Source organism: Amblyomma mixtum, chromosome 3 (assembly GCF_055824585.1).
Source record: "Amblyomma mixtum isolate Tamu chromosome 3, ASM5582458v1, whole genome shotgun sequence".
NCBI classification, from domain to species: Eukaryota; Metazoa; Arthropoda; class Arachnida; order Ixodida; family Ixodidae; genus Amblyomma; species Amblyomma mixtum.
The window spans coordinates 231,593,791-231,620,537 of NC_143014.1; the positions used below are offsets into that span (position 1 = coordinate 231,593,791).

General features: G+C 47.3%; 1 protein-coding gene across 1 annotated transcript; it reads right to left on the reverse strand.

The window, feature by feature from the left end:
* Positions 1-5,087: 5,087 nt before the first annotated feature.
* Positions 5,088-9,456, reverse strand: LOC149353986 (uncharacterized). The gene is made up of 3 exons (XM_089575900.1): positions 8,824-9,456; positions 7,384-7,619; positions 5,088-5,439 (listed from the first exon to the last, which is right to left on the reverse strand). Exons 1-3 carry the CDS (start codon positions 9,454-9,456, stop codon positions 5,088-5,090), a joined length of 1,221 nt encoding a protein of 406 aa, XP_089432026.1.
* Between the last annotated feature and the right edge of the window lie 17,291 nt (positions 9,457-26,747).

Genomic DNA, 26,747 nt, shown 5'->3' on the forward strand with positions numbered 1-26,747 from the left:
TTTTTTTTTCGAATATGAAAGACCCCAAAAGGTAAAAAATCATGGTATTTAAATATGTAAATATTTTATGTCCTCACAGTCCAAATCCCAAACTATTTTCTCACGCTCTATAGAAAGCAAAGAAGCCAATAAAATGTTTCGGAATGCGAGAAATGTAAAACCGTGTAAGAAAAAAAAGTTGGCTGGAAATTTTTTTTGTGCGGCATATCCTGCCATTAACTGCATGTGAGGGGGGTCCAAGTACAAATATGAAAGCAAGTACATTCCACAGTATCTTTCAAGAACATTTATTTCAGGCAGCTCAGTCAGACCCCTTTGTTTTAAGTGAGAAAATAAGTTCGATATTTGAGAACCGGTGTCTTAGGCCGCCGATGCTCCGTGTTCGGTCTTCACTGCAGGGTAGTCACTCGGTGATTATCTGGATGCCTGTTTTATTTATTTATTTATTTTATTTCATAAATACTGCCGACTGCCCTTTGGCAGTCAAGGCAGGAGTGCACAAAGAAAAAAAAAGAACAAATTACAAAGTAGTAACAACCAAATAACAGCAACAAAGGGCGGTTACAGTACGAGAACAAAATTCAGTAAGACCAACGGGAATCAAAAAAGTACAGGCAAATCATCCGACGTCAAACAGACTAAGTGAACAGAATAAAAACAAGGAAATCGAAATACACTGTGTACTAGACGCGCTACTGCGATACATGAGCCGAAACAGCAGACAAAAAAGATTCTGAAGATACCAGGTTGGTGATATCGCTTGGCAGTCGGTTCCATTCGGAAATGGTGCGTGGAAAGAAGGAACAAGAATATGCTTTTGTTCGGCATCGTGGCATCAAGATAGTCCGTTCGTATTTGTTACGGGTGGGGCGTGTTGTGTTGTATTGCATGTAACTCTGAAAATTCAGTTTTGTTTTATTATGTATGATATTGAACAACATTTTTAGTCGGTGCTGCTTTCGACGGGATTCAAGCGTGGGAAGCCCAGATCTGTTGAGAAAATCAGATACCGAGACCTGCCGACCATAAGCGTGGTAAATAAACCGGAGCACTGCGAAAGCAGTGCTTTCTGATCTGTACCAAACAGGCGAAATGGTATGCACTAATCAGGCGTGCCACCAAGCTTTCGGCGTATAAAAACCCGCCTTTCTCTCTCCAAGGGTTCAGTACAGCATGCATTGATTGCGATAAGGACTGGCGGAGTGTTCTGTTTCTAAATATTTCTTAGAAAGTCTATCTGTCTACACGTAACGTTAGTCTTCGGTTCATCTGCGCCAAGAAACCTCGTGTCAGACGCATAGCTTCACGCGCATACTAATGGTCCTGCTTTCTTCTTCCACAGTTAATGCTTTACAGGAGGTCACAGAAGAGCTGAAATGCGGGCCAGTTGGTACATTGTAAACGAAAAAAACCAGTCACACAAGACGACGGACAAGAAGAGTGTACACACCACAACGACTGGACTAGCAACTGAAGTTTATTGGAAAATACATGGTCCAAGCAAGGCCAGCAGAGCATGCGCAGCAGCATCATCACTAATCACTGAGCAAAAGAGACAAAGACAAGAAATCCCATCTATCGTGGACGACCTAAAAAAGCAAATTCTTTTTCAAGCAAGCGCACCGAGGTTGTGCTTATACAATTAGAGCCTAACAATCCGATATGATATGCTTCCAGTATTTCCCGCTCCTGTTTTTCCTTGCCTCCACCAAGAATGGTGACATTGCTGAATAAAGGATAGCAGCCACATTCATTGCAATGGCGAGGCAAGTTTGCACCACCATCGGACCCCAGGGAGGAGTGATGCTCACGAAGCCGGTCATTTATACACCGGCCAGTTTGGCCGATGTAAACTCTCTCGCATGTGAGGGGGAACTTATACACCACCTGTGCGACACATGTCGTGAACCGATTCTCATGCTGCGTTTTGCAAACGTGGTTCCTTTCCCTGCCTCGAGAAATGCGCGAACACAGTCCCGACAGCTTGCAAGGAGCAGAGAACACTAAACTCACTCCCTGCTTGGCCGCCACTTTTTTCATGTTGTGGCTCACTTTATGCACGTACGGCATGACCTCGAACTTCTTTCGTTCAGTTGGCCCAACGTCAGTCCTCTTCGTGCGTCCTTTCTTGAGGTTCTGAAGCAGCGATTCAGCCACTGCCTTCAAAAGTGGTTTAGGGAACACCGCGGCTTCCAAACCTTTGCACTGATTGTCAAGGCTGGTTTTGATGGCATGGTGACAGCTTTTTCCCAGTGCATTGCGGAAACAGTTCATCGCAATCCCTCTCTTTACAATCTTAGAGTGCGCAGAACCGAAAGGTAACAAAGCTTTCTTGCTTCTAGGCGAAAACATCCAGCATAAATGGCCATCGTCAAGGAATGTTAGTTGCAGTTCTAGGAACCTAATAGAATGATTGCTAGGGAGTTCATGAGTAAAATTAAGAGTGCGTGAATAAGCTTTAAAAGCAGTCAAAACATCGTCTACTGCTGCGGGCAGAGTGTCATTAGGTGAAAGCTCTAAAAATACTAAAAAATCATCCACGTACCTAAAAACTTTGCGCACACGCTTGTCATGAAGTAAGTTTTGAAGTGTTCTGTCAAATTTTGCCAAAAATATCTGGGAAAGCACTGGGGCAACGCTAGAACCAATACATATTCCATTTTTCTGAAGGAACAAGGAACCTTTGAATTCAACAACAGTAGATGACAGGTAAAAAGATAACAACTCCAAAAAAGAATCAACCGGCATGCCACATGCGTTCTGAAAGTTCACAGGACTGCCATAATCAATAAGATCACGCACGGCTGCAAAGAGTTCATCGTGGGGAATGCTGTAAAAGAGGTCCTCAATGTCAACCGAAAAAGCCGTGGTGGCACCGGGGATGCCGAGATTAAGTGCGTCAACAACCGCAGCCGAGCTGGCCACGCTAAAAGGGTCCTGTACAGGAAGGGCCGTCAACTGCTGCTGAAGAAATTGGCTCACTACCTTCTGCCATGAACCAGTCTCCGTAACGATGGCTCTCAGAGGGCAACCCACCTTGTGTGTTTTAGCTGAAAAGAACACTTGCAGGCGGTCTCCCTTGCTTTTCATGACACCATTCGAAAGTTTCTCCAAGTTGTTTTCTTTCAGGAGCTTCATGGCGGCGGTCTTTATCCTTGGCGGCTTCCGAATAGTAGGCACGAAGTTCTTCGACACAGCAGCCAATGCCTTCTCTCCAAAAGACTTTGTCGGGAGGACCACGAAGCCACCTTCCTTGTCTGCTTGGAGGAGGGTCAGGTCATTTTCGATGAAGTGGTCGACAACTCGCTTTAGCGCTCGTTTGCTCTCACTAACTGCTTGCCATGAACCTTCAAAAGAACGTCCACCCCTTCAGACAAACAGCGCTGTTTCTCATCCTTGTGCGCTTTATCAGCCAGCCGATGTACGGTGGCTAGCAGCTCATGGCTCCTTAAGCTTGGTGTGAGGCTGTACTTAGGGCCATTTTTTAGCAGGTCATCAACATCCTTGGGCACTGTCGCACCTTCCAAGTATACAACTGAGGCTCTGTTTTCCTTTGCCCGTTCTTTTTTTGGCAGATGTACCCTCAGCCGATTCCAGAACGCTTCCGTTGCCTGGCCTGCCAAACATGAAAAAAGTGGCGGCCAAGCAGGGAGTGAGTTTGGTGTTCTCTGCTCCTTGCAAGCTGTCGGGACTGTGTTCGCGCATTTCTCGAGGCAGGGAAAGGAACCACGTTTGCAAAACGCAGCATGAGAATCGGTTCACGACATGTGTCGCACAGGTGGTGTATAAGTTCCCCCTCACATGCGAGAGGGGGAACTTATACGAGTTCCACCTCACATCGGCCAAACTGGCCGGTGTATAAATGACCGGCTTCGTGAGCATCACTCCTCCCTGGGGTCCGATGGTGGTGCAAACTTGCCTCGCCATTGCAATGAATGTGGCTGTTATCCTTTGTTCAGCAATGTCACCATTCTTGGTAGAGGCAAGGAAAAACAGGAGCGGGAAATACTGGAAGCATATCATATCGGATTGTTAGGCTCTAATTGTATAAGCACAACCTCGGTGCGCTTGCTTGAAAAAGAATTTGCTTTTTTAGGTCGTCCACGATAGATGGGATTTCTTGTCTTTGTCTCTTTTGCTCATTGATTAGTGATGATGCTGCTGCGTATGCTCTGCTGGCCTTGCTCGGACCATGTATTTTCCAATAAACTTCAGTTGCTAGTCCAGTCGTTGTGGTGTGTACACTCTTCTTGTCCGTCGTCTTGTGTGACTGGTTTTTTTCGTTTACGAGGTCACAGAGGTGACTTGCGCCAGTTTGTTGCACATATATTGACATACATCTTTGCGCAAAGCGACAAAGACGAGAGCTATGCGCCAGGCGAGACTTGGATACTCATCGCGTGATTGCGGGTCCGATTCAGTGCTGTGGAGAACACTGAATGGTGTGCAGCAGCTTCAAGGGTGCAGGCCGGCTTATGACTGGGGCGTATCCTTTTAGTCGCGCAGCGTGACCAATAGATCATTTGGTTTTTGCATACTTACGCCGAAGATATTCGATTATGACCGCTCATTATTTTGTAAGTATATTATGCATTCTCCTATTTTCGGCAGTATAGCTAAAATTGTCAAAGGAAACTCTTATTTTCTGCTTTTTGCTTTGTTTACTTATCTACTGGCTAGTCCTAGCGCAGATGAATATATTTAGTTGCATTCCTTTCCGCTAATAACTAATTTTTTGTATCGACAACAGTGAGTGTCTAGGATCTCATGCAATTTATGATTAAACTCAGTCACGTCCTCGTTGGCGCTGCTCGTGGATTTGAAATTTACGTGCATCTGTGTTCAAAGTTCGGTCGCGCCAGTTGTGCCCACCGCACCACTTGGAACAATCACCGAGGCAGCAGACGGAATCGACGGCCCGTAAATCTCGTGTGCCATCGTGTTCTTTTTTTTCGAATAGCTTTTCAGCAAGAACGCATAACGCGGATTCTGCTGACATGGTGTCAAAATCGTGGTACTACTGTAAGCACACGGTGTGGCACGGCTTGCACGAAGAGCTAGGCCGACCACCGCCAGGGCACGCGCCGCTAGCCCCTGACGCAGGCGCTGCGGCAAGCCGACATCGAGGAGAACTGGTTGGAGCCGATCAGGCAGCGCTGCGGCTGGAGCGTTCGCCGTGATGCGTTGATGCAGCGGGCACCGCCGTGGGACTGCATGTCGGCGAAATACGGGTGTCTCAGCTGTCGCGGTGAGCACGTCTCGGCGGGCGGGTGTGCCTCGTCGCACTCCGGGCCGGGATGCAGCACGCAGTGCCTGCGACACTCGTCCCAGCTGCGGAACACGCCCCGGTGGCCAGCCGAGAGGCAGCTGCCCTGCGGAAAGCTCCACGCGACGCACTTCTTGCCGTCGAAGTACCACGGCTCATACAGGACGTCTTGCCTGCACGAGGGATGGAGGCGTGGCGGCAACGTGCATTGCCACCAAGAGCGCAAACAGGACGAGGGACCAAGAACGAATAGACACAATGTTGAAATTCGGGCTTATTGGTTCATACTTCGGAGCAATAGCGCAAACAGGACAAGGCACCAAGAGTACGCTGTGTTCATCTGAGTAATGCATACCTCTGCACCTTAAGATAGCTGTATGTGCTCTCCACAACTCAAGACATTGTTAGGGGCTAGATCCAACAGGAATATAGTAATTAACGAAGAGGAATGATTCCACTAAGCCTCTGTGGATATACCCGCCGCGATGGCATAAGGGCTACAGTGATGAGCTGCCGAGTCTCGTGACGCGGGGTCGAAACGTGGCCTCGTGGGCCGCATTTCGGTGGAGGCAAAGTAAAAAAATGAGATGTTATTGCGCGTAAAAAGCCCTTTGTGGCCTAAATGAATGCAGAGCCCTCAACTATGGCGTCTCTCATTGTCCATGCGCAGCTTCGAGATGTTAAACCTCACATACCATCCAAACGTCTGTGTAAAGGACCACGGCAGTCAGCGACAAATCGTAGCATGTTACTTAACCTGACCGATAATCAAGAGTGCGTAGTCTCAGATCGCCGCTGTTGACATGCATGTACATCGCCGAACAAAGGCGCATACACAGAGGTGAGCCGATGGTCAACATGTTGGCCTGCATTCTTCTCTCGTTTGCCTGCATAAGCATTCCGTGGTTCCGCAGCAGTGAAGCTAGTCTAGGAGACGCGCACTGCAGCATTTTTGATTCTTGCCTGTGCCTTGTATTTAAGCACGCGAGCAAGCTAAACTGTTGAGAGTGATAGAGGCTGTCTTTCGTTGTTGTTAGGCAGGTTTCACTACACCTGCTCCTTTTATTTAGCTTGACCGTCAACAATGTCATCACGGCTCGTGCTTGTGCTGCTTATAGTGTAAATCCTTTCACTGGGTGAAACTTCCTGACCTGCTCGTTGTGCGGGGGGGCTTTAGTGCCGCAGAAAGTACTGTCGAGTATCTTAACGGTACTTTTGCGGAAACGTTAGTTGTGTTGCGTAGGACATGGGTTTGCCAATCTAGTAAAGTCGACGCGGGAAAACAAGAAAGCGCGAGTTATCTGTGCGGTGGTTCTCAGTTGACAACACCCCCCCCCCCCCCCCCCCCCCCAGTGACATGACTGTGAAGGAGGTCAAGGCGATAGTGAGAAAACTGTCAAAATCTCACGAAAGAAGGTCTCTTAGTCCGCCCAAGAAATGCATACACCTCCAACTTCCTCTCTGAAAAACGTTATTTAGCCCTTTCCACGCTGGCTGCTCACCTCTCGTGGGTCAGGCGTGTGATAAGTTAAATCCTCATCTTCAGTTACGACTCGTGACAATTAACTTCAGGGGCGTAATTATAGGCCAACTTTAGAGGAGGAAGTTAGGGAAGGCGAGAGGGTGGTTGGGTGTGTAGGCCGGCAACAGTCCCACGTGGCCATCGCCAAACTCTACTTTATTCGCAGCCTCTCATTCTAGTGGCACAAACTGTGCACAGCTTTCCAGTTATCCGCTTCGGCCACACGTAAGATTTACCACATCATGGATACCACAGACGAACCTCCAGCAAATTTTAAACCCTACATTTTGGAACACCGATCGTTCCTCGAAATGGAGTCGCGTCCGGAAATTTTGGAGGGCAATAAAGAGATGATCCCGCTCTTGGAATGGGCCCACCGCTCCTGCATAGCCGCATTTACATGAATGAGACAATGCGTCTTCGGTTGGTTTTTCGTGAGAAAGGGCTGGTTTTAAGAACGAAAGGCGCAACTCGTGGTATACTCTATTCCTCGGTGTTTTTGTACATTTCCTTAAAAAGTGGACTGGTCTCGACTTCCGTCTCGTTCATGTAAAGGTGACTTAGAGAAGGCGTTGCAGAGGAGCATCGAGCTCACCGCGAGCAGGGAAAGAAGATGGTGCTCTCGTAGCAGCGGTCCGATGCCTGGCGGCCTTTGACGCAGCTGGCGAGGCAGCTGTCGAGGCTCGTGAACCGGTTAGAGCCGCGGTTGCAGACGTGCACAGTGTCTTCAGCCGCCGACACGCAGGATTGCTGGTCCACGTTGTAGAAAAACTCCTTCTTTGGTAGCGTGCAGTGCGTGTACAGGTGGCGGCTGCAGGACTCGGAGTCCGCCTGCGATTCACGGTTACAGAGAAGGAGACTTTCTCTAGAGTGAGCAACAGCCCGCTCCGTACCGTCGACTGAAGCAGAGCGAACTTCGGCACATGTTAAGCTGCATTTCCGTCCATATAGGCCACGAAGAGAATTATGGTTGTGAAAGTTGACATAGCGCATGCAATTAAACTATGCACTCATTTCAGAGTGCGGTGATTAGAAATTCCAGGGCGTTGTTAGTTACATCGGCAAAGTAGTCGGTGCCCCGACGCAATTTTGAGCGAATAAATGCAAGTGATTGTGTTCCGTGACCCTACGGTCAACTTTGCCCTATAGCAATCCTTTAATAGCAATAGTATCCCACATTTCGCGCTTGGTTACAAAGCGCTCATGAACATAGTGACTGCGTTACAGACGACGAGAACACTGAATCTGGATGAAATGCAGCCATACGTCAGTTGTATAACTGTGATGCACTGTGCATGCGCTCGTGCAATTTTATGCGCCTAGAATTATTCAGCAGCACCATGCTTTCGTCTACCTCTGCTACAGAGGACGCAGAAGCGTGTAGGGGGCGCGGCTCCACTCTTCGAACAGCGATAGCTGCGAACTGCACGCGCCCCTAGATTGCTCTGTCCCTACGGAGCGACACGCATTGTTATGTTGCGTTTCATAAAGGCTGTATGAAGCACGAACGTTTCCGGAACATTGCTCGCAGTAACGATCAGTAGTAACCGTTTTGCACTCCTCCTGGGTGAGGGATGTGGCCGCTTTCTCAATCCTAAGGTCTGCGACTGACCCCGAAAAAAGTCACGATCCGAACCGTGGCGAAGTCCTTCCACTGATTGCGATGCTCACACCTTTTATGAATATCTTGCGTTCTCTCCTTTCTAGCCTGCACTCACCAGCAGCCCACAACGCAGTGCTGGCTGCACTACATCCAGTTCTTGCGGCTCAACTGAACTGCAGTCCGGGCTGTGGTTCATTTGATCAGCCAAGAACCTTTATGTGAATGCGGCCCCATAAGGTGCCGCACAGTTTTGCTACCTGAGAGTGACATGCTTGAAGGACAAATTTTGACTGCGCGCCTCCTTCGTTCTCTCTTCCCCTTTTCAGCACCCTCATCTCTCTTCCGCAGTGTGGGGTAGCCAACCGGAACACCCTTTGGCTAACGTCCTTGCCTTCCCTCTTACTCTTTATCTCTCTAAATCGTAGAACTCACGCGAATTTCCTTCTCCTCGTCGGGGTCATACGTTTGCGCCTCTGTGACGGCAGTCGTCGTCTTCGTCTTCGTGCTCAACACCGGGGCACGAAATATCACTTCATGTCTTGTCCTTCCACCAACCGGGACAACGATGCGAGAACGCTGCGCAGCCCTCTTCCTTCCGCTTCCTCCAACCCTTGGCGCGGCCATTCTGTGTGGAATCCCTGGTCGGCCGACAGCACGTGGAGTCGCGACCAGGCTGCGTGCCGTGAGATAGTCCTCGGGGGTGATCTCATGGGTAGCGAGTGGCCCGTGGACCACAAGAAGGCCCAGTCCCAGGAGCATGCCAGCGAAGACAATGCCGAACACGAAGCTGAGGCACTCGGGGCTGCTCGTCTTTGGTGGCGCAGGTTCTAACAAAGGACTGTGAAGGGGGCTCACAGCATCTTCGTAGCAGAAAACAGGATTGCACTGCTCTGGCGCCTCAGCCGCCACCCATGCGGCGTCCGCCTGGAAAGGTGTGTCTTGATGTGGGCCAGGACATGTCGGGGACGGCGGCCAGCTCTCCTGTAGTAGCTGGGCCGGCGGCGAAACTACGCCAGGACTATCGGCATCTTGGCGTCCCTCGGGGCTTTCTTGGCCGGGCTGCATTTTCGTCAAACGGCAAGAGGAAGCGCGGTTAGTAAGCCCAGGCGAGTCGCTGCCACATCGGAGTGCACTTCTTCGTCCTCTCTAGCGCGTAGCACGAGAAACAAAACCTGTTATGCGGGGTGCATATTTCCAATCCCCGAAAAGCACAGTCCCACAGATGATGATGATGGTGCCCCGGACGGTACCCTTTGAGCTGATAACGGTTACGACGATGGTGATAATGGTGAGTTGTGGTGGTACTATGGTAGCTGTACTCTTTGTAACGGGTGGGCACAGTCCGCCTGCTCCTGAGTCGTAAGAAGTTAGAAGAGCGTATCTAAAAGAGAAAGTGGGGAACAGGTAAGGAGGGGAAAGGGATGCAAGTCTGAAGGGTGATGGTTTGGGCTAGAGGTTCACACGAGGTTCCATAGCTCAAAAACTACGAAGGGACAAGACACAGGCGCTAACATCCACTAAACTCTCCTTGGCGCACACAGGGTTTTTAAAGGCACAAAGCAGGTGTTGAAGCACGTAAAAGGTTATCAGGCTGACAGCATGAAATTTGACAACAAAGATATCAAAATCAAAAATAAAATTAAAGAAACTGAAAACAAAACGAAACCAAGAAATTCAGGGGGGCACTTTGTTGACCTAAAGTGCGGTGAGGGGAAAGCCTTAAGCGCGGTGTTGCTGCTTGTGTCACTGATGTGTGGTTGAGGTGTTAAGCTTCGCCTCTAAGAGTGGAACGCGACAGCTTTTGCAACGCTGCCAGAGAGTCCACCGAACCCCATCGCCTGTTCGGGTCTACGCCTTGCTTGTCGGTAAATTGATTTTTGAGGACAGGAAATGTATCTGCCTCGCATATCTCGGTAGACGCCTGTACCTCACCGTAAGGGAAGGGAGGAAGGTGGGAGTGAACGAAGACATTGTATTCACTAGACGCGTCTTTGTTCACTCCAAACCATTGAGCTGGCATGGCGGAGTTGTTAGCGTGCTCGTCTCGCAGTCCGGAGACGCTGGTGCAATTCCCCAACTCGGCCAATTTCTTACTAGGTTTTAATAATTTATTTACTTTACTTGGAGCATCCCTATACCGTCCCTTTAATTGGTTGCCTGGTTACTAGCCAAAGTACAATTGGTCCCGACTAAAATTCGTGCACTGTGACGTCACGACCATTTCGACCAGTTGAAAAGCGTGGAATTTCTGTCGACAACTCCTGCTTACAACTATGAGGCATTAAAGGCTTCAGCCTTAAAGTCTGAAAACACGTACGCGCGTACTGGTACGCACGCTGCCGTGCATCCAGGCATACCAGCAAATGTGGATACCAGCTTTTAGGTTTTGTTTTGGTTGCAATTTGTTCAGTTTCGTTTTTGATTTTGAGATGTTTGTATTTAAATTTCACGCTTTCAGCTTGATAACGTTTCTCGGGTTCCCCTCTAGCATCTGGTTCGTACCTTTATAAACCCTGTGAGCGCGAAATAAAGCGTTTAGTGAAAATTAGCTAGTGTGTCTTGGCCCTTCGTGGCTTTGTACTATGGAACCTCATAAGAAAGAGATGAGTGCTCGGTTCAGCGTCGGACGACAGCCCGCCACCTTCAGAACCCGGCCTTCGTAGCTGTCTTGGCGCCGGTATGTCGTCCGTCTTTCGCCGGCGCAAATATCAGCTCCTGCGGCAGCGTGGTGCCCTCTCTCTGTTACTCAGACAGTTGCATGTACTAGAGGGAGGGAGAGAGAGTAAACGTTAGGGATTAGCTGGTCTTTAGCGTAGCTTGATGATCAAATGGGTGGGGTCCACATTCCAGAAATCCAGTGGGCCGAGCTGCTTCATTAACCTGGTCGAAGAGCGTTAACTGATCTTCCAAGGATACGAAAGTCAGTACAGCCCCCCCCCCCCCCCCCCCCCCCCCCCCCGGTGGTCGCAATTGTGCTTCGCCGTTCCCTTTTTCCGCCTATACTCCCTGCACACTCGGGTCGGTTAAAACCGTACAAATGGCTGCGAGTAGTATTTTTTTTAGGAAGGGTAAGTGCGCAATTGAAAGCGTTTATTACCATCGATTCTGCTACGAAATGGATTAGCGCTACGTTTTCCCTTGGAAATAATTTTCCGGCCACTATTTTTTACTCCAAAAGAACCAACTGCAAGCAACTGATTTAATGCCTCATGCTACAGAAAGGTACAAAAAGCTACAACAAAGCTATACAGAGGTGGAACACAGATAACATCCCGAAGGCAGGCACAAGTGAGCTCTTCGTGTACAAAAGACAACGCTCCAATTCAGGAAACACAGGTTCCAAGAGAACAAGGGTGAGCCTTTTTAGGTACATGTAATACTTTTTCAACGAGGCTTGCAATTTCGCAGTGCTTCGTAGTACGATCCATACTGCTGCCTCTTCGCTACCGGTTAGTATCAGGAAAGGGTACCGGAGCCAGCAACAGACATCGACTAAAAGATATTGGCACTGACATTGCTCAACGCAGCCGCCGGTTGCAGGAAAAACAATTAATTTAAAAATTACGAGGAACTTGAGCGGCTGAAGTGGCGAAAGGCGAAAGCCTGAGTGCTGCATTCTGCTACGCGATTGTTCACTTCACATTCTGTTGGTGCATTAACTAACTGCCAATTAATGACACTTGATCTTTGCCTTTAGGAGTGGAACGCGACAGCGTGTTGTAGCGCTGCCAGGGAGTCCACGGAACGCTACCACCCGTTCGGCGCGATGCGTTGCCCTTTGAACGCAAGGCTTTTTGAGGAAAAGGAATGGCGCTGTAATTTTCTTTCATCTCGGTGGACGCCTGAACCGCACCGTACAGGAAAGAAGGAAGTGGAGTGAAAGAAGAAAGAGAGGCCGTAATGAAGAAAATGAAAATTGTATTTGAGGAAAGGAAATTACTCAGTAACTGTCCCACATATCTCGGTGGACAGCAGTCGAAAATTGTATTTGAGGAAAGGAAATTGCGCAGTAACTGCCTCACATATTTCGGTGGGCACCCGTCCAAAATTCGCGCGCAGTGACGACACGAGCATTTTGACCAATCTGAAGCGCGAACAAATTTGCTAACACGTCTTGGTCACGACAGTATGACCCATTAAAGGCTTTCGCCTTAAGAAGAATCTCTAAAGTGCCCGGCTGCGGGTGCGTGAAAGAAACTTTTCGTTTTGTCACCACATAGGACCGCTGAATTAATGAAAGACGCACCGGAAAAGGACGATACTTCACTGGCGCTTCGGATGATACTTCGCTGGTGGGTTGTTCATCGTCGCCCGTCTAAACTTGTGATTCAAACGTCGTGTATTGTCAAGGTTTAGGGTAAGTTTCATGGACAACAACACGCATTCTGTTTACAAGAACCTTTCCAGAAAAGGGTTCTAGCGCCGAAAAGGACAACACTCAGAAAGCGAGACTAGACAGGCGCTTGTCTCGTCTCGCTTGCTGTGTGTTGTCCTTTTCGGTGCTACAACCCTTTCCTGGAAATATGGTAAGCAAAAACATCAAAGTAGTGATCGAGCGTAAATCTTCAATATAGTCATCGACTGTAAATCTCAGTGCTATCACTGCTTTCTCGTATCGGGTTTCATGGCTGGGCTCAATTTCTTCCTCTGATCATGATGACATGGATAACCTGTACTGATGTCCATGGTAGAGAGAGGGTGTGGTTGATGGTCCTTTGCGATCACAAAAATGAACAAGGGAGAGGAAAACCTCACGTTGCTCAGCCAACGTTTCGACAAGGGGACTTGTCTTCGTCTGGGCAAAGCGTGGTGATTACCACTGATGTGGTAATCTCTACGTGCGCACTGGCACCGCGATGTACGCTACGAATGGCAACGTACACAGTGGATCCTTTAAAATTATGGGTGGTGATTAATTTTAGGCGGATGAACTTAGACCACAGATAATGAGAAGTTATCAGGGAAAAGGATAGCAGATTTATTTAACGATTTCTTTGTGTCATTGAAGCATGGCGTTCATGGCCCTACTTGAATGACGTATCTGCATCAGCTGAACTCATTTAATGCTTTCCTAGCTCCCACGGACCAAAATGAGATTGAACGATGCTTTAATTTTCTTAAATACAGCAAGTTTAAGGACTTGGATGATATCCAGACATAGCCATTCAAATATATAATTGACATTATTTGTCCTATTTTGGGCACTACATTAACCGCTGCCTTACTGAAGACACTTTTCATAAAACATGCAAACTGCGGGAGTGTTTGTAAAGGAGGGGATGCAAATAATTTACCCAATTACTGCCCAGTATCTATACTCCCTTTGTTTTCCAAATGTTTAGAAAACCCACTATATACTAGGATCGTAGGTTTCTGTGAAAAAGGTATGCTAATAGCAGCCAGTCTGCATGGATTTAAAGAGTTCTGTTCCACTGAGACCACCCTTCTAACAGAAAAGGAGATAATGTAGATTTTTCCGAACACAAGCAGCTAACGCTAAGCATTTTGTGGATTTTTTAAATGAGTTTGATCTGGTAAATCACGAAACCAAATTCATAGGCTTCCGGGGTTGTTTTTATTATGTTGTCAGATCATATTTAGGGTACCGTTCCGAGCAGGTTGTAATTAATAATATTATATCAGACCCCATGCGTATCTTTGCGGGCGTACCCCAGGGTAGTACACTCGGGCGGCTACTTTTCAATCTCTATTTAAATATTATTGTTAATACTGACCCAAGCACAAATTTTTTATTTAGCCTATTCTTTAGAGCGCGATGTCTATCGAGCCCTGAAGCAGATGCTACACGATTCCCGCGTTCTTTACACCATTGGTCCCGTTCTAACTCGCTGAATATCAAACTAAACAAGACAAAATTTGTGCGCTTTACACTTATAATAGGTCCGTATCTGAGCTAATCTTATCAATAGGTTGGTGAAAAATACACATTTTCTCGTTCGTTAAAAGCATAGGTGTCACATTGCAGGATAATTTATCATTAATATCTACGTTGACATGACGGCTGCTAAGATTTTAAGACTTGTAGGTACCCTTTCAAAGTTTGAACACCTTTTTTTCCACAGTGCATAAAGAAAAATCTCTTGTGATTCACTGTTCTCAAGTGTTATTAATTATTACGTCTTAGTTTGGGGAACAACCACTGTCTTTATTATAAGGAAACTTTATATACTATAAAAGAAAGCAATTCGTGTTATTAACATTTCATATGATGCACACAAAGCCTGTGCTTGAGGCGCTACACCCTTAACCTATTACACAGTTGTACTCTGCTCTTTTGAATAAGTGGTATAAATCCAACATTAATCAAGGCAGTGCGTTTCTTGCTAATTTGTCAAGACTACTATGTCAAGAACATACCTACAATACGCGCACCCGCCACACCTGATTTTTACGCGAGCGCTAACTATGGTAAACAAACGCTGCTCTATAACTTGCCGTTAATTCTCAATAGCAGCATGAACTGTAATCGGTATGAACTCTGATTTTCTTTTCATTTTCTCCGGAGAATTCATTATATGCATTATCAACTTCTGTGTTTTTGTCACACTATCCTAAATTCTCTTTATATACAATGTTCAACATTGCTACTCATATATGTTTTTAATCCTGGTTTGCACACTTGATGTTTACGTCCTGTATCAATGCTTCGTAAATTTATATTGTGAAAAACATATTCTTTTGCTGTTATAAACATGCTGATGGAGATATACGCTACAGTGTTGTAACGGTGTGTGCTTTTTGGTTCGGTACTCAATCAAGCTGCTGTGGGGGGCAAGGAACCCACGTCAAGCCTATACCTAGGCTTTTTGTCCCCGGGGTTCACAGTTCTGATGTGGAATGAACCTGATTAATTGATTGATTGATTCACTGATCGACATGGTAAGACAGTGGTTGTGCTTTTTCCAGATAGATCGGGGTGAATGTTAGTGCTACGCGCACTCTGGCTTGCGCTACGCGTCTCGGGAATGACCTCGGCGCCGACGCGGCGTGGTGGCTAACGAAAAAACGTGCCCTTCCTCGAATGCCCGCTATCTTTATGAGGGTCAGGGAAGTTCGTACGTCGAGACAATGGGTGGTCTAGGTTCGGTCCTAAGTGAAGCTTGCTTATGGTAACAAGAGTCTCAGCAACGTCATTCTCGCGGAGTTCGGAAACGTGACTCCCAGGGATCAGTGAGACAGAGTTCTTCCGGGACGGAAGAAAGCTTCTGCTAGGGATATAAACCAGGGCAATCCAAAAACCTGGGGCCGTCTTTTTTTTGCGTTCCTTTGCATTTTTAATATCCAGGTCACGTGAGTCACGAGACTGTACTTTGCAAAACGGGAAGCTCTGCTGGGCTGTCGGAAAAGTTTAAAATCTGTCGCGTAAGCCATATTAGGCATTTTTGCAATGAGAAATGAAGGTTATAAGTTTCGAAAAGACCGTAATGCTGTGATTCTCAGACCTCGCCTTATGTGATCTCATACGTCTTTCTCCTATCGGTCGTCTCCCGTCCATGACCTCCCAGGCTGTATATGGTTGATGTTTGACGTGAATATAGACCCTCCTTAAGTGTAACTGCTGCAACTATTAAAACTTGGTACTAAATTATCAAAGTGTTGCACACATTTTAAGCACGTAGTGATGGTTAATGGCCGCAAGGATGTCAAGATGCATTTTTGAAGCATACGACTCTTCATAAGACACATTTAACTGTTCTTGGGTCAATATTGATAGTGTCGAAATGGTTTTCACGCACATTCCTTCGCAAATTTTACTACACAGCTGACAATCTTTGAAGCTCATGTATGGACACCCTGATAATTTTTGAACAGTACCACGCGGTACTGTTGAAATACAGATAGCGTAGTACAGCTAAAAGCGTCGAGAAAAAAGTTGTGCGCCGCCCTACGACAAAGGAAGCCTCGAAATCGGGGCTCCCCTTATAGCCTGACTCGCTTTGGTACGCTAAACCCCCATAAACTAAACTAAACCAAACAAAATCGGGGAGTACACGTGAGTACCTACAGTGTGCAGGTCTTTCAAGACTGATTTCGCTCCTCCGCTTGGCCGGTCGGTGATGTACACGAGTTTGTTGAATGCTGCTGTGGTGCTGTTCAAAATCCGGCCGGCTGTGCATGTCCCAATAGAAATACTGTGAACGGTGCGCAACATGCTACTCCTGGCTTTTAAAATCTTCCAAGTTGGCTAAAATGTCCGCTATTACTTTAAACAATACAGACCAGTAATTGACCCATTAGCCGTCGCGGTGGCTCAGTGGTTATGGTGCTCGGCTGCTGACCCGAAAGACGCTGGTTCGATCCCGGCCGCGGCGGTCGAATTTCTTTGGAGGAGAAATTCTAGAGGCCCGTGTACTGTGCGATATCAGTGCACGTTAAAGAACCCCAGGTGGTCGAAATTTCCAGAGCCCTTCACTACGGCGTCTCTCATAGCCTGAGTTGCTTTGGGACGTTAAACTCCATAAACCAAAACCAACCAATTCACCCAATTATTGTCACGGTCATAAAATTTTCTTCGGCTGACAATTTTTACAAAGAACATAAACACACCGCCAGACTTCTCAATATCGCTACAGTATGAAGGAGTCCAGCGCTACCGCCTTGTACGCACTATATAGAAGAGAAAAGATCCGCTGAAGATTAAGAATGAATGCGCCTACCACGCATTAGACTAGCTCAAAATTATTATTTGCGAACTTAATTTTCTTCAAACCATGCATGTCTAAAGGTCTTGCACCGTTATACGAAGTGGAGGTGGTCGCGATTCAGTGCGCGTGCTTGTAGTGGCATGCATATATGTACATATTTGGCAGGTTGCCCAACATCCGATAGGCAGATGAGCAGCCTGCCAGAAAACCGGCTTCAGAAAAACAGGCCAAAACACGAAGGCTAAATACGGGGAAGGGCTAGTGCACAATATATATATATATATATATATATATATATATATATATATATATATATATATATATATATATATATATATTGTAGAGCGGTTTATTGGCACGTTGAAGCGCCAGCGACGAAGACTGGCGCAAGAAGACTAGGAACCAGCGAAGCCAGGGTCCGGCACACAAGCGGCAGTTCTCCAGCACGAGCCTTCTACGGGCGGCGCTAACGCTTCGTCGTCGTTGGTGGCGGTGCTGTATCATCTTCATTCCAACTGCCCCGGCGGAAAGAGGGAGCCATCCTGGCGACTCAAGGCGAGGAGACGACGAGAGGGTTGCAATAGGGCTTCAAGTGGCTGACATGAACGACGTCGCGACCACGGCGGCGATGGTCCAAAGAAGGTGTCACCGGTTCGAGATATAGTTCACAGGTGACGTACGCTCTAAGATACGGTAAGGACCAATGTGCTTGGCCGAAAATTTGGACGCAGCCGGAACACACAGCCAGACCAATGATCCAGTGGAGAAGTGTGCAGCGGGCGTGTGTTGATCGGACTCGTGTTTGCGGAGTCCTTGACGTTCGGCGGTGAAGGAGCGAGCCAACTGGCGGCACTGCTCAGCATGGCGGGTGATGTCAGAAAGGGAAGTATATTCTGAGCTGTCGGGGTTGTAGGGAAGGATTCTGTCCAGGAGACAGGAAAGCTCGCGTCCGAATAAAAGAAAGAATGGGGAAAAGCCGGTGGTTGCCTGAGATGCGGTGTTATATGCATAGGTCACGAACGGAAGGACTTGACCCCAATTAGAGCTGTCGGAGCTAATGTATATGGCGATCATGTCCCCAAGAGTCCGGTTGAATCGTTCGGTGAGGCCGTTGGTTTGGGGGTGGTAAGGAGTAGTGGTACGGTGGACTGAGTGGCACAGAAGGTCTTGAGCAACTTCAGACAAGAAAACACGGCCGCGGTCACTGAGAAGTTCTCGCGGAGCGCCGTGAAGCAGGACGAAGTGATGAAGAAGGAAGAAGGCGACGTCGCGAGCAGTAGCCGCAGGTAGGGCAGCGGTCTCAGCATACCGAGTGAGGTGGTCCACGGCAACTATAATCCATCGATTCCCGGCGGTCGTGAAGGGAAGCGGCCCATATAGGTCGATACCCGCACGATCGAAAGGGAGAGCCGGGCACGGTAATGGCTGTAACGGGGTAGTCGAGGGTCGAGGTGGCGACTTCCGTTGCTGACAGGCTGTGCAGGAGCGAACGTAGCGACGAACGAAGTTGTACAATCCCCGCCAGTAGTACCTCTGTCGTAGGCGCTCGTAGGTTTTTAGCGATCCAGCGTGAGCGCTCTGAGGGTCGGCGTGGTAGTGCGCACAGATCTCAGACCGAAGGTGTCGGGGAATCACGAGGAGCCACTTTCAGCCGTCCGGACGATAGTTGCGGCGGTATAGGAGATCGTCGCGGATGGCAAAATGGGAAGCTTGGCGATGAAGGGCCCGAGGGGAGGAGGACGTAGAGTGTGCACGAAGGACATCGAGCGAGGATGAAATCCATGGATCCTGGCGTTATTGATTGGGCATGTCCATAGTAGTGAGCTCTGCGAGTAGAGAATCAGATGAGGGGGAAGAGGGCGCAGGGGAGGGCAGTGGCGAGCGTGACAAGGCGTCGGCGTCGGAGTGCTTGCGGCCCGACCGGTAGACTACGGTAATATCGAATTCCTGAAGACGGAGCGCCCAGCGGCCAAGGCGTCCTGAGGGATCTTTGAGGGAGGCCAACCAGAAAAGCGTGGTGATCAGTAGCGACGGTGAACGGGCGGCCATATAAGTATGGGCGAAATTTTGTGAGAGCCCACACTACGGCCAGACACTCCTTTTCAGTCACGGTGTAGTTCAACTCTGCTTTGGGAAGAGCACGGCTGCTCGGAAATTCGGCCTTGCGCTGGGCCAGGACAGCACTGAGGCCGATTCCGCTTGCGTCGGTGTGCACCTCAATAGGAGCACTGGTGGGCTGGATTGGGAAAAGACCGTCCTGGGGAGCCAAGGGTGCCGGATGCCGAAGACAAGGAAGTGCATCGGCGACCTCCTGCGTGATGGCGTGCCGGATCTCAGGACTGAGGACGGGCGGTGACGGGTGTTGGTGAGATAGGAGCGAGAGTTGCCTGGCGACCTCGTCCCGCACGAAGTCTTTGATGGTAGCGAGTAAGTCATTGTTGATGCCCAGGTCGGAGATGGAGTCGGCAGGTGGGGGAGAGCGACGAGCGCAAAGGCGTTTTTTCCGCAACTTGTCGTAACCTTGGCACAGGGTGTACACCGAGGCAACGGTAGTGGGGCTCTTCGCCAACAACATCTGAAAGGCGTCGTCGTCGATGCCTTTCAGGATGTGCTTGATCTTGTCAGCGTCGGTAATGACCGGGTCAACACGCTTGCAAAGGTCAACTACATCCTCAATGTAGCTCGTGAAAGTATCATTCGTGTGCTGAGCTCGGACACGCAGGCTTTGCTCAGCGCGCAGTTTCCGCACGGCGGGACGACCGAAAACCTCTGCGAGTGTGCTCTTCAGCACGGCCCAGGTGGGAATGTCGGCCTCGTGCTTCCGGAACCACAGGTTTGCGACGTCGCTCAGGTAGAATATTACATTGGTGAGTTTGACGCGGTCGTCCCAGTTGCTATGGCGGCTCACCCGTTCATACGACTCCAGCCAATCTTCCACATCTTGGTCGCTGTGGCCGCTGAAAACAGCGGGGTCCCGCTGCCGGACGGCATCGGGACAGATGACTGGTTCCGGCGGGGGGGCTGGCTGTTGACTGGAAGGTGCTATATATATATATATATATATATATATATATATATATATATATATATATATATATATATATATATATATATATATATATATATATATATATATATATGTATATATATATGTCCGCCGTTTGCCCAGGAAAAAACCAGTCCTACTACTTTCAGAACAGAGCCTATATATATATATATATAGGCTCTGTTCTGAAAGTAGTAGGACTGGTTTTTTCCTGGGCAAACGGCGGACAAGAGGTGGTCTGCGCGTGCAGGATCCTTGAAGGCGGATATTGGGAATGCTGGGGAAAATCGGCAGTCGGCTCTCGGCCGTTGAAGAGAGGAGGTCGCTTGTACTGTGAACCCCTGTCGAAACGTCTCGTCACGCAGAATCATCGAGCGTTTACTGGATGAGCGATACGCGATCAAATTTTGAGTAAATCTTGGTAAAACGGGCAAAGAGACTCACAACATGATTAAGGAGGCCTACGGTGACGCTTCCATGGGTAGATAAGGTGTTTTTTGAGTGGCACAAGCTGTTCCGAGAAGGTAAAGAAAGAGTGGAGAAAGACGACCGCTCCAGACGCCCTTCGACCAGCAAGACCAACGAAAATGTGTAGCGAGTGAAACATTTACTTAACAATGATCGTAGAATGAGTATCAGAATGATTGCTGATGACTTGAGCATTCCTCAAACCGAAGTTTTTGGGATCGTGACAGAAAACTTATCCATGAGGAAAGCGTGCGCGAAGTTGGTGCAGGGAGTGTTGTCAGAGGAGGAAAAGGCCAACCGGTAGGATCTTCTTCATCATGTGAATGACGACCCCGATTTTTTGCCCAGCACAAGGCGGCAACGCTGCCTCAGCCCCCCTACAGTCAGTCTCGACTTGGCCCCGCCAGACTTTTTTCTATTCCCGAGAATAAAATCGACGCTCAAGGGGAAACATCACGGATCGGTCGAGGTGGTTCAACAGGCCGTGACGAGGGAGCTAAACAGCATTCCGGTCCCGATGTTCCTGGAGGCGTACGAAAATTGTAAAACTCATTGGCAGCAGCGTGTAGGTACGGAAGGGTGCTATCTTGAAAAATTGTAATCGTTTGTACTATTCTCTTGAATAAATTTTGTTTAAAAAAATGAGTCCTACTACTTTCAGAACAGACCATGTATATATATATATAAGGAAATATAGGCTTCGTTAAAGGAGACATGTTTGACTAGACGTTTTGATCGGATGACCGATCTCTTTCAAGGACGTTCGAAAAAGATCGGTCCTCCAATCAATACCTCGAGTGAAATAAATATGTTTAGCTCAACGAAGCGCATATATATATATATATATATATATATATATATATATATATATATATATATATATATATATACCAAGCAGCCCACCGTATCAGTCGGCATCTCATTTAATCATAACAGGCTGCTCGGGGAGGGCAACATGGTTCGCAACCCAAGCGATGCCAGCAGCTGCCATAGAAGAGCAGTGGACAATAGCTTGGGTGCTGCACCAGTGCCACAGGAGGGGCAGGAAAACTCTGAGGGGACTGTGAATAGAGAGAGTAACGAGTTTCGCATATACGGACATTAACCCATTATCGCTATCCCTCCAACTGCCATCAGTGAACATTCGATTTGAACAGAAGAACCGAAGGGAAAACTCAACTGCTAGCTCACCTAGTTTACATCTGGCCTAACTACGCAAATAGGCCATCATTTTTCATACCATTTTCTTTCTCTTTCTCTCGTTACCCAAGACATTATGTGCGAAGGTAACCACTGGAAATGTGTACAGAAGCTTCTATATATTTGTGCATACATCGCTTCTGTATACATTGAATCCGCCAGGATTTGAAGCGTACATTTCAAGTACGTTTAGATTCCAAACTGCCCCACAAAGTGGCCGGGGCGCCCCCTCGACGTACGACAAATCGTGAATCGAGAAATCACCGTTGCTTTTCCAAATTCTAACCATCGTCAGCTAATACCCACTGCGGCAAGCACGCCGTGCTCTGCAGAATCCAAAAATGCGAACCTCGAGATGTGGCCCGTCCCGATGAAGAATTGTCGCTAGTAAAAAAATTTCCTCATACAAATGTGCCTTCCCTGGCCGTTTTCTTTACGAATAGTCAGTAGATATTAGTAAAATTGGCATGAACAGCAGTTAACTTGCGCCACTCAACTCAGCATGATTGTTGATACCAATGTGGACGCACGGGAGCTTTTATTGAATTATAAATTTGCTACGGCTGTAGAGATCATGCACGTTAATCGCAAAGTATCTACAGAAACCGCTTGTCCACATCCGCTATCGAACAAACACTACTTTTTTGTGTTTGGCGCCATCACCACTGCACAACTGTGCTTTTATTAGTCAAATCTTCATTATCCTAAAATTATACTAGATTGTCGTAGATACTGGAATCATAGGATAGTAGTGACAGCCTTCTTCGGACACATAGTTATGCGTTAGTGAGAGAGGCGCCGTTGCGCAGGGCTTAAGTTTAACTTCGACCTCCCGACGTTCTGACATCGGACCCTACATGGATGATTTTACACTTCGATTACACTGCGCCGCCGAGGCCGGAAACTGATCCAGCTAATTTTTCATCGGATGCAGAAATGCTGCTAAGTCGGACGTACAAACTCTGAGGACAACCGATAGCTTACCAACTGCATTTATTCGCAGAGTGTAGCGTTTGAAGCCCGCTGTTTTTAGTCTGATAACAAAAGTTTCTCTATCGAAGACGTCCGAATACCGCCTTCACACACACCAACAGTCCAGTTGAGGGAACGCTCAGAACTACGAGAAGATGAACCTCGTGCATTCTGCGTAGAAAAAAAAGGCGATAAGTGCCCGGGTCATAGTTTCCACGGGTAAAATGCATTTGAAAGTTTTTTCCCTGGAAATCGTATTTCGCAATTCGACCTGTGATAGTCCTACCTCGTCGTGCGACACGATTCTGGTTATCACAAGCACTGTCATGAATGGTTGCAACACAGTTAAATTTTTGTGGTCAACCGCACGGCCGACACTCTGAGAAATTTACCTAACGACCTGTTTGGGGTAGTCTTAACTCGATGCTAAACGATAAAATAGCACCCGATAAAGCCTGTGAAATAAAAGTAAATGACACAGACCTAACCGGAAAACCTCGGGCAGATGCTTTCAATCAATATTTTATAAACGTCAACAGAACCACAGCTTTTAATGAGCTTCCTAATTTTCCGTGCAATTGAAGTTCGATGTTTCTGACTCCAGTCAATGAAACAGAGATTACAAACATAATTTTAAACCTAAGAAATAGTGGTGCCAAAGACATTGAAAATATTCAAATAAAACCAATCAAATACGTGGCCGACCTTCTTGCTCCATGTCTAGTGCATGTGTTTAATCTATGTTGGAGCAGGCCATATTTCCGCATAGAATGCACGTTGCTCGAGTAAGTGTACTGTACAAAAAAGGTAACAAGAATGATGCGGGAAACTATCGCCCCATGTCAATACTTCCGACTTTTTCCAAAGCTTTAATAAAGGCTATTTTAAAATGAATGACAACATTTGAAGGAAAACATAAGCTGCTAGCCAGCTGCCAGTTCGGTTCTGAAAAAGGATTCAGCACAGAACTACAACTTGTAACCCAAAAGGAACACATCTTAAGCAGGCTGGTAGAAGAAAAACTAGTTTCGGGCTTGTATGTCGACTTTTCTAAAGCTTTCCACACTATTAATCATGCAGTGCTGATAAGGAAGTTGGAACGTTATGTTTTTCGCGGAAAAGCCTGTGCCCCTATCGTAAGACACCGTATTCAAAGAGTAGCTATAGATGATTGTTTGTCCGACCCACTTCAAGTTTCCTTTGGCTTACCACAAGGGAGTATCCTGGGCCTCTTTCTTTTAACCTGTATGTGAACGATGTGTACAGCATAGCTCCGTCCTCTGTATTCATAAACTGTGCGGACAATAGAAGTATATTTTTTACAGAAGGATCAAGCGATCAGATAATAGCTGCAGCCTATGCAGCGCTAATGAAGCTTGATGAACGGAGAGCAAAAAATTGCCTGAGTGTAAACACTGATAAAACAACAGCGGTTCTGTTTCATAGAAGAAACAAAAACATCGATACGCCAAAAAAAATTTATTACGCTCAACTATCATAGAGATTGTGCCCAGCCTTAAGACTTTGGGCGTCATTTTTCAAGACACAATGTCATGGGATGCCCACGTCGATTGCATTGCAAAAAAGTTGTCTCAAAGAGTCGGCATAGTTTCTCTGAATCGTCATATACTCTCTCATCACATTTTGATGTTAATATACAATAGCCCTTTCTCCTCAACTAAATACAACATTGAGAGGCTGCTCCTTCTGCAAAAAAAAAGCTTTTAACAGCTGTAGAAAATGTAACAGAGCACTCTCATACACGTGAATTATTCACAAAGTACAACATTATTCCAGTTATAAACTGTAACGAATACCGGCTTTGCAAACTCTTCAAACATGATGCTAAATATAAGAATGGTTTTATTCAGAAAATAGCTAAACTACAAAGATGTACAGTCTTACAATATACGTCATTTCGAGCCATGGAAAGTTAAAACGAGCAGAACAACATGCGATACGGCCTTCAAATGTTGCAGAACAAACTTCCAAGTATACTAAACAGTTTAGAAGCTCGAAACACACAAATTGAAAACATTACATTCAAGACATTTCGCGTTTTTCAAATTGTAATGCACAGTTTTGTTTTTCTTTTTTTAGAACTTCTACTTTTGTTCCAATTACACGAAAAATTTAATTATATGTAATGCCATTCTTATCACATATGCACCTCGTAGTATTCCATGTACTGTACTTTTGATTTCTTTCATTGCGACTTAGGTGCTGTCTACGTCAATCTCTACTGAGTACTACCAATGCAAGGGGCCTCCGGCCGTGTCAAGCTAGCTTTTGGCAGGTTTTTCTGCAGGTCGTCTACATCATGTACGGTGATGTAAATAAAGTTATATTGTATTGTTTTGTATTGCACTGTATTAAATTTTATTGTATTGTATTGTATTGCCTAGCCGGCTCTGTACGCGTCTTGCAGGCTGACCTTTCCACGGCGGCGGTTTCGAGGATGCCGAGCTTTAGCGGGACTATTTAGACCGTGTAGCAAGGTTCAGTGAATGGGACTACGAACCAAATATATGGGTTCGGATAGAAGAGAAAGAGCTAACTTTAAGAGGGCACAGCATTACGCGTCGAGAATGTCCTGCGCCAAGGTCCCCAAAGCCAAGTGGTCCGCCAGCTGGCCCGGTGTGAGCCAGGCGTGTCGGTAAAAGGGTGCTTGAATGGCAGCGGGGCAGGATAAAAGGGAAGGTTCCAGATTAGCATAGTGTTCGGTTTTTGCTCTTCGTGGTTAGTATAAAAAATAATTTAGAAGCGACGATTATTTTGTCCATGACTTACAGTATTTGCGGCCCGCAGCTGCTGAAGACACCCAGCACCAAGTAAAAGAAGGAAAGGGCTCATATCGCATTCTGGTTCCGTTTAGAGCACCCAAATCTCTGTGATGTCATGTTGGCGGATGAACGCACGTTTGAACGCATTACAATTTCAATCTTGTTGCTACTTATTCGGAAAATGACCTCATCTTGCACTCACTGCCGAGTTATATAGTGCTCTCATTATCTAATTCCCCAGGTCGAGGACGACATCGCCGAGGAGGAAGTGGTCTGAAACGATCACTTTAGTGCACAACGACCCTTCCTGTCAAATGTGGACAAGCCCCCGTCACGCGTGTGAGCTTGAGAATGAGGAGGAAGGCAACGAGGTATACTTGGCTGCGGTGGGCCTCTACGTGTTGTTCCATTGCCAGCTGTTGGTCGACACGTGTTCCAACGCCTTTGCTTCGCTACCTCCTACGTGTGAGGCAGTCATGCAGGAGGGGAAACACCGAAAAAAAAAACACCTTTGTCTCCAGAAAAGGCCGTGGCAGCTTGGAATGATAGTACCCGCTTGTTCTCCCCGCCGGCGCTCATAAGGAGAGATGAAACCGGAAATTGGGCCCTTTGCTGCTCGAAATGCCGCCCGAAATTTTTTTGGTAGAACATAGCGCACCCCAAGGGGGAAAACACGGTAATTCTAACCCGATGACACCTTGGTCCTTCCTTGTGGTTCAATAGGGTAGGCTGGCTGCTTGCAGAAAAGACTTGCCGACGGCTTTCTCGACATCACCACAAGAAACAAGTAGGAAACAAACTAGCACACACAGTGAACGGCGCATACTGAAACCCTAGGATGCTGTATATATAGCGCATGCGCTGGGGGGCGTCTGCAGCTATTATGGAATTGGTATGCCAAGGCCTCTTTTGCTGGTAGCGTTTTCCATGCACCAAGAACAGCCTCGGCTTGACTATACTGCATGGGCTTCAAGGCATCGCCGAGTGCTTCCTCAGCATTCCTGCAACTTACGTTACACGCCGTTATGAGTAGCAGTATGCGAGGGCCCATGAAATGCCACTCACGCAGGTTCTTCTTGAAAAACAGAAGCAGCAGCACAGCCTGGAGCCCCGTCGAGGAAGAGCCCGCTGCCTTAGTTCCCCATGTCGGTGCAACAACAGCACACTGCTAGGGGTGATGGTAAAGGCGGTTACGGCACCGACCGATCTGTCTTTCTGCGA

Excerpts from the sequence above, each read along its gene's own strand:
- LOC149353986 (XM_089575900.1), bottom strand. The coding sequence starts at position 9,456 with ATGCAGCCCGGCCAAGAAAGCCCCGAGGGACGCCAAGATGCCGATAGT. Across the intron at positions 7,620-8,823 it reads ACGAGGAGAAGGAAATTCGC|GCGGACTCCGAGTCCTGCAG; the intron begins GTGAGTTCTACG and ends CGTGAATCGCAG. Across the intron at positions 5,440-7,383 it reads ATCTTCTTTCCCTGCTCGCG|GCAAGACGTCCTGTATGAGC; the intron begins GTGAGCTCGATG and ends TCCCTCGTGCAG.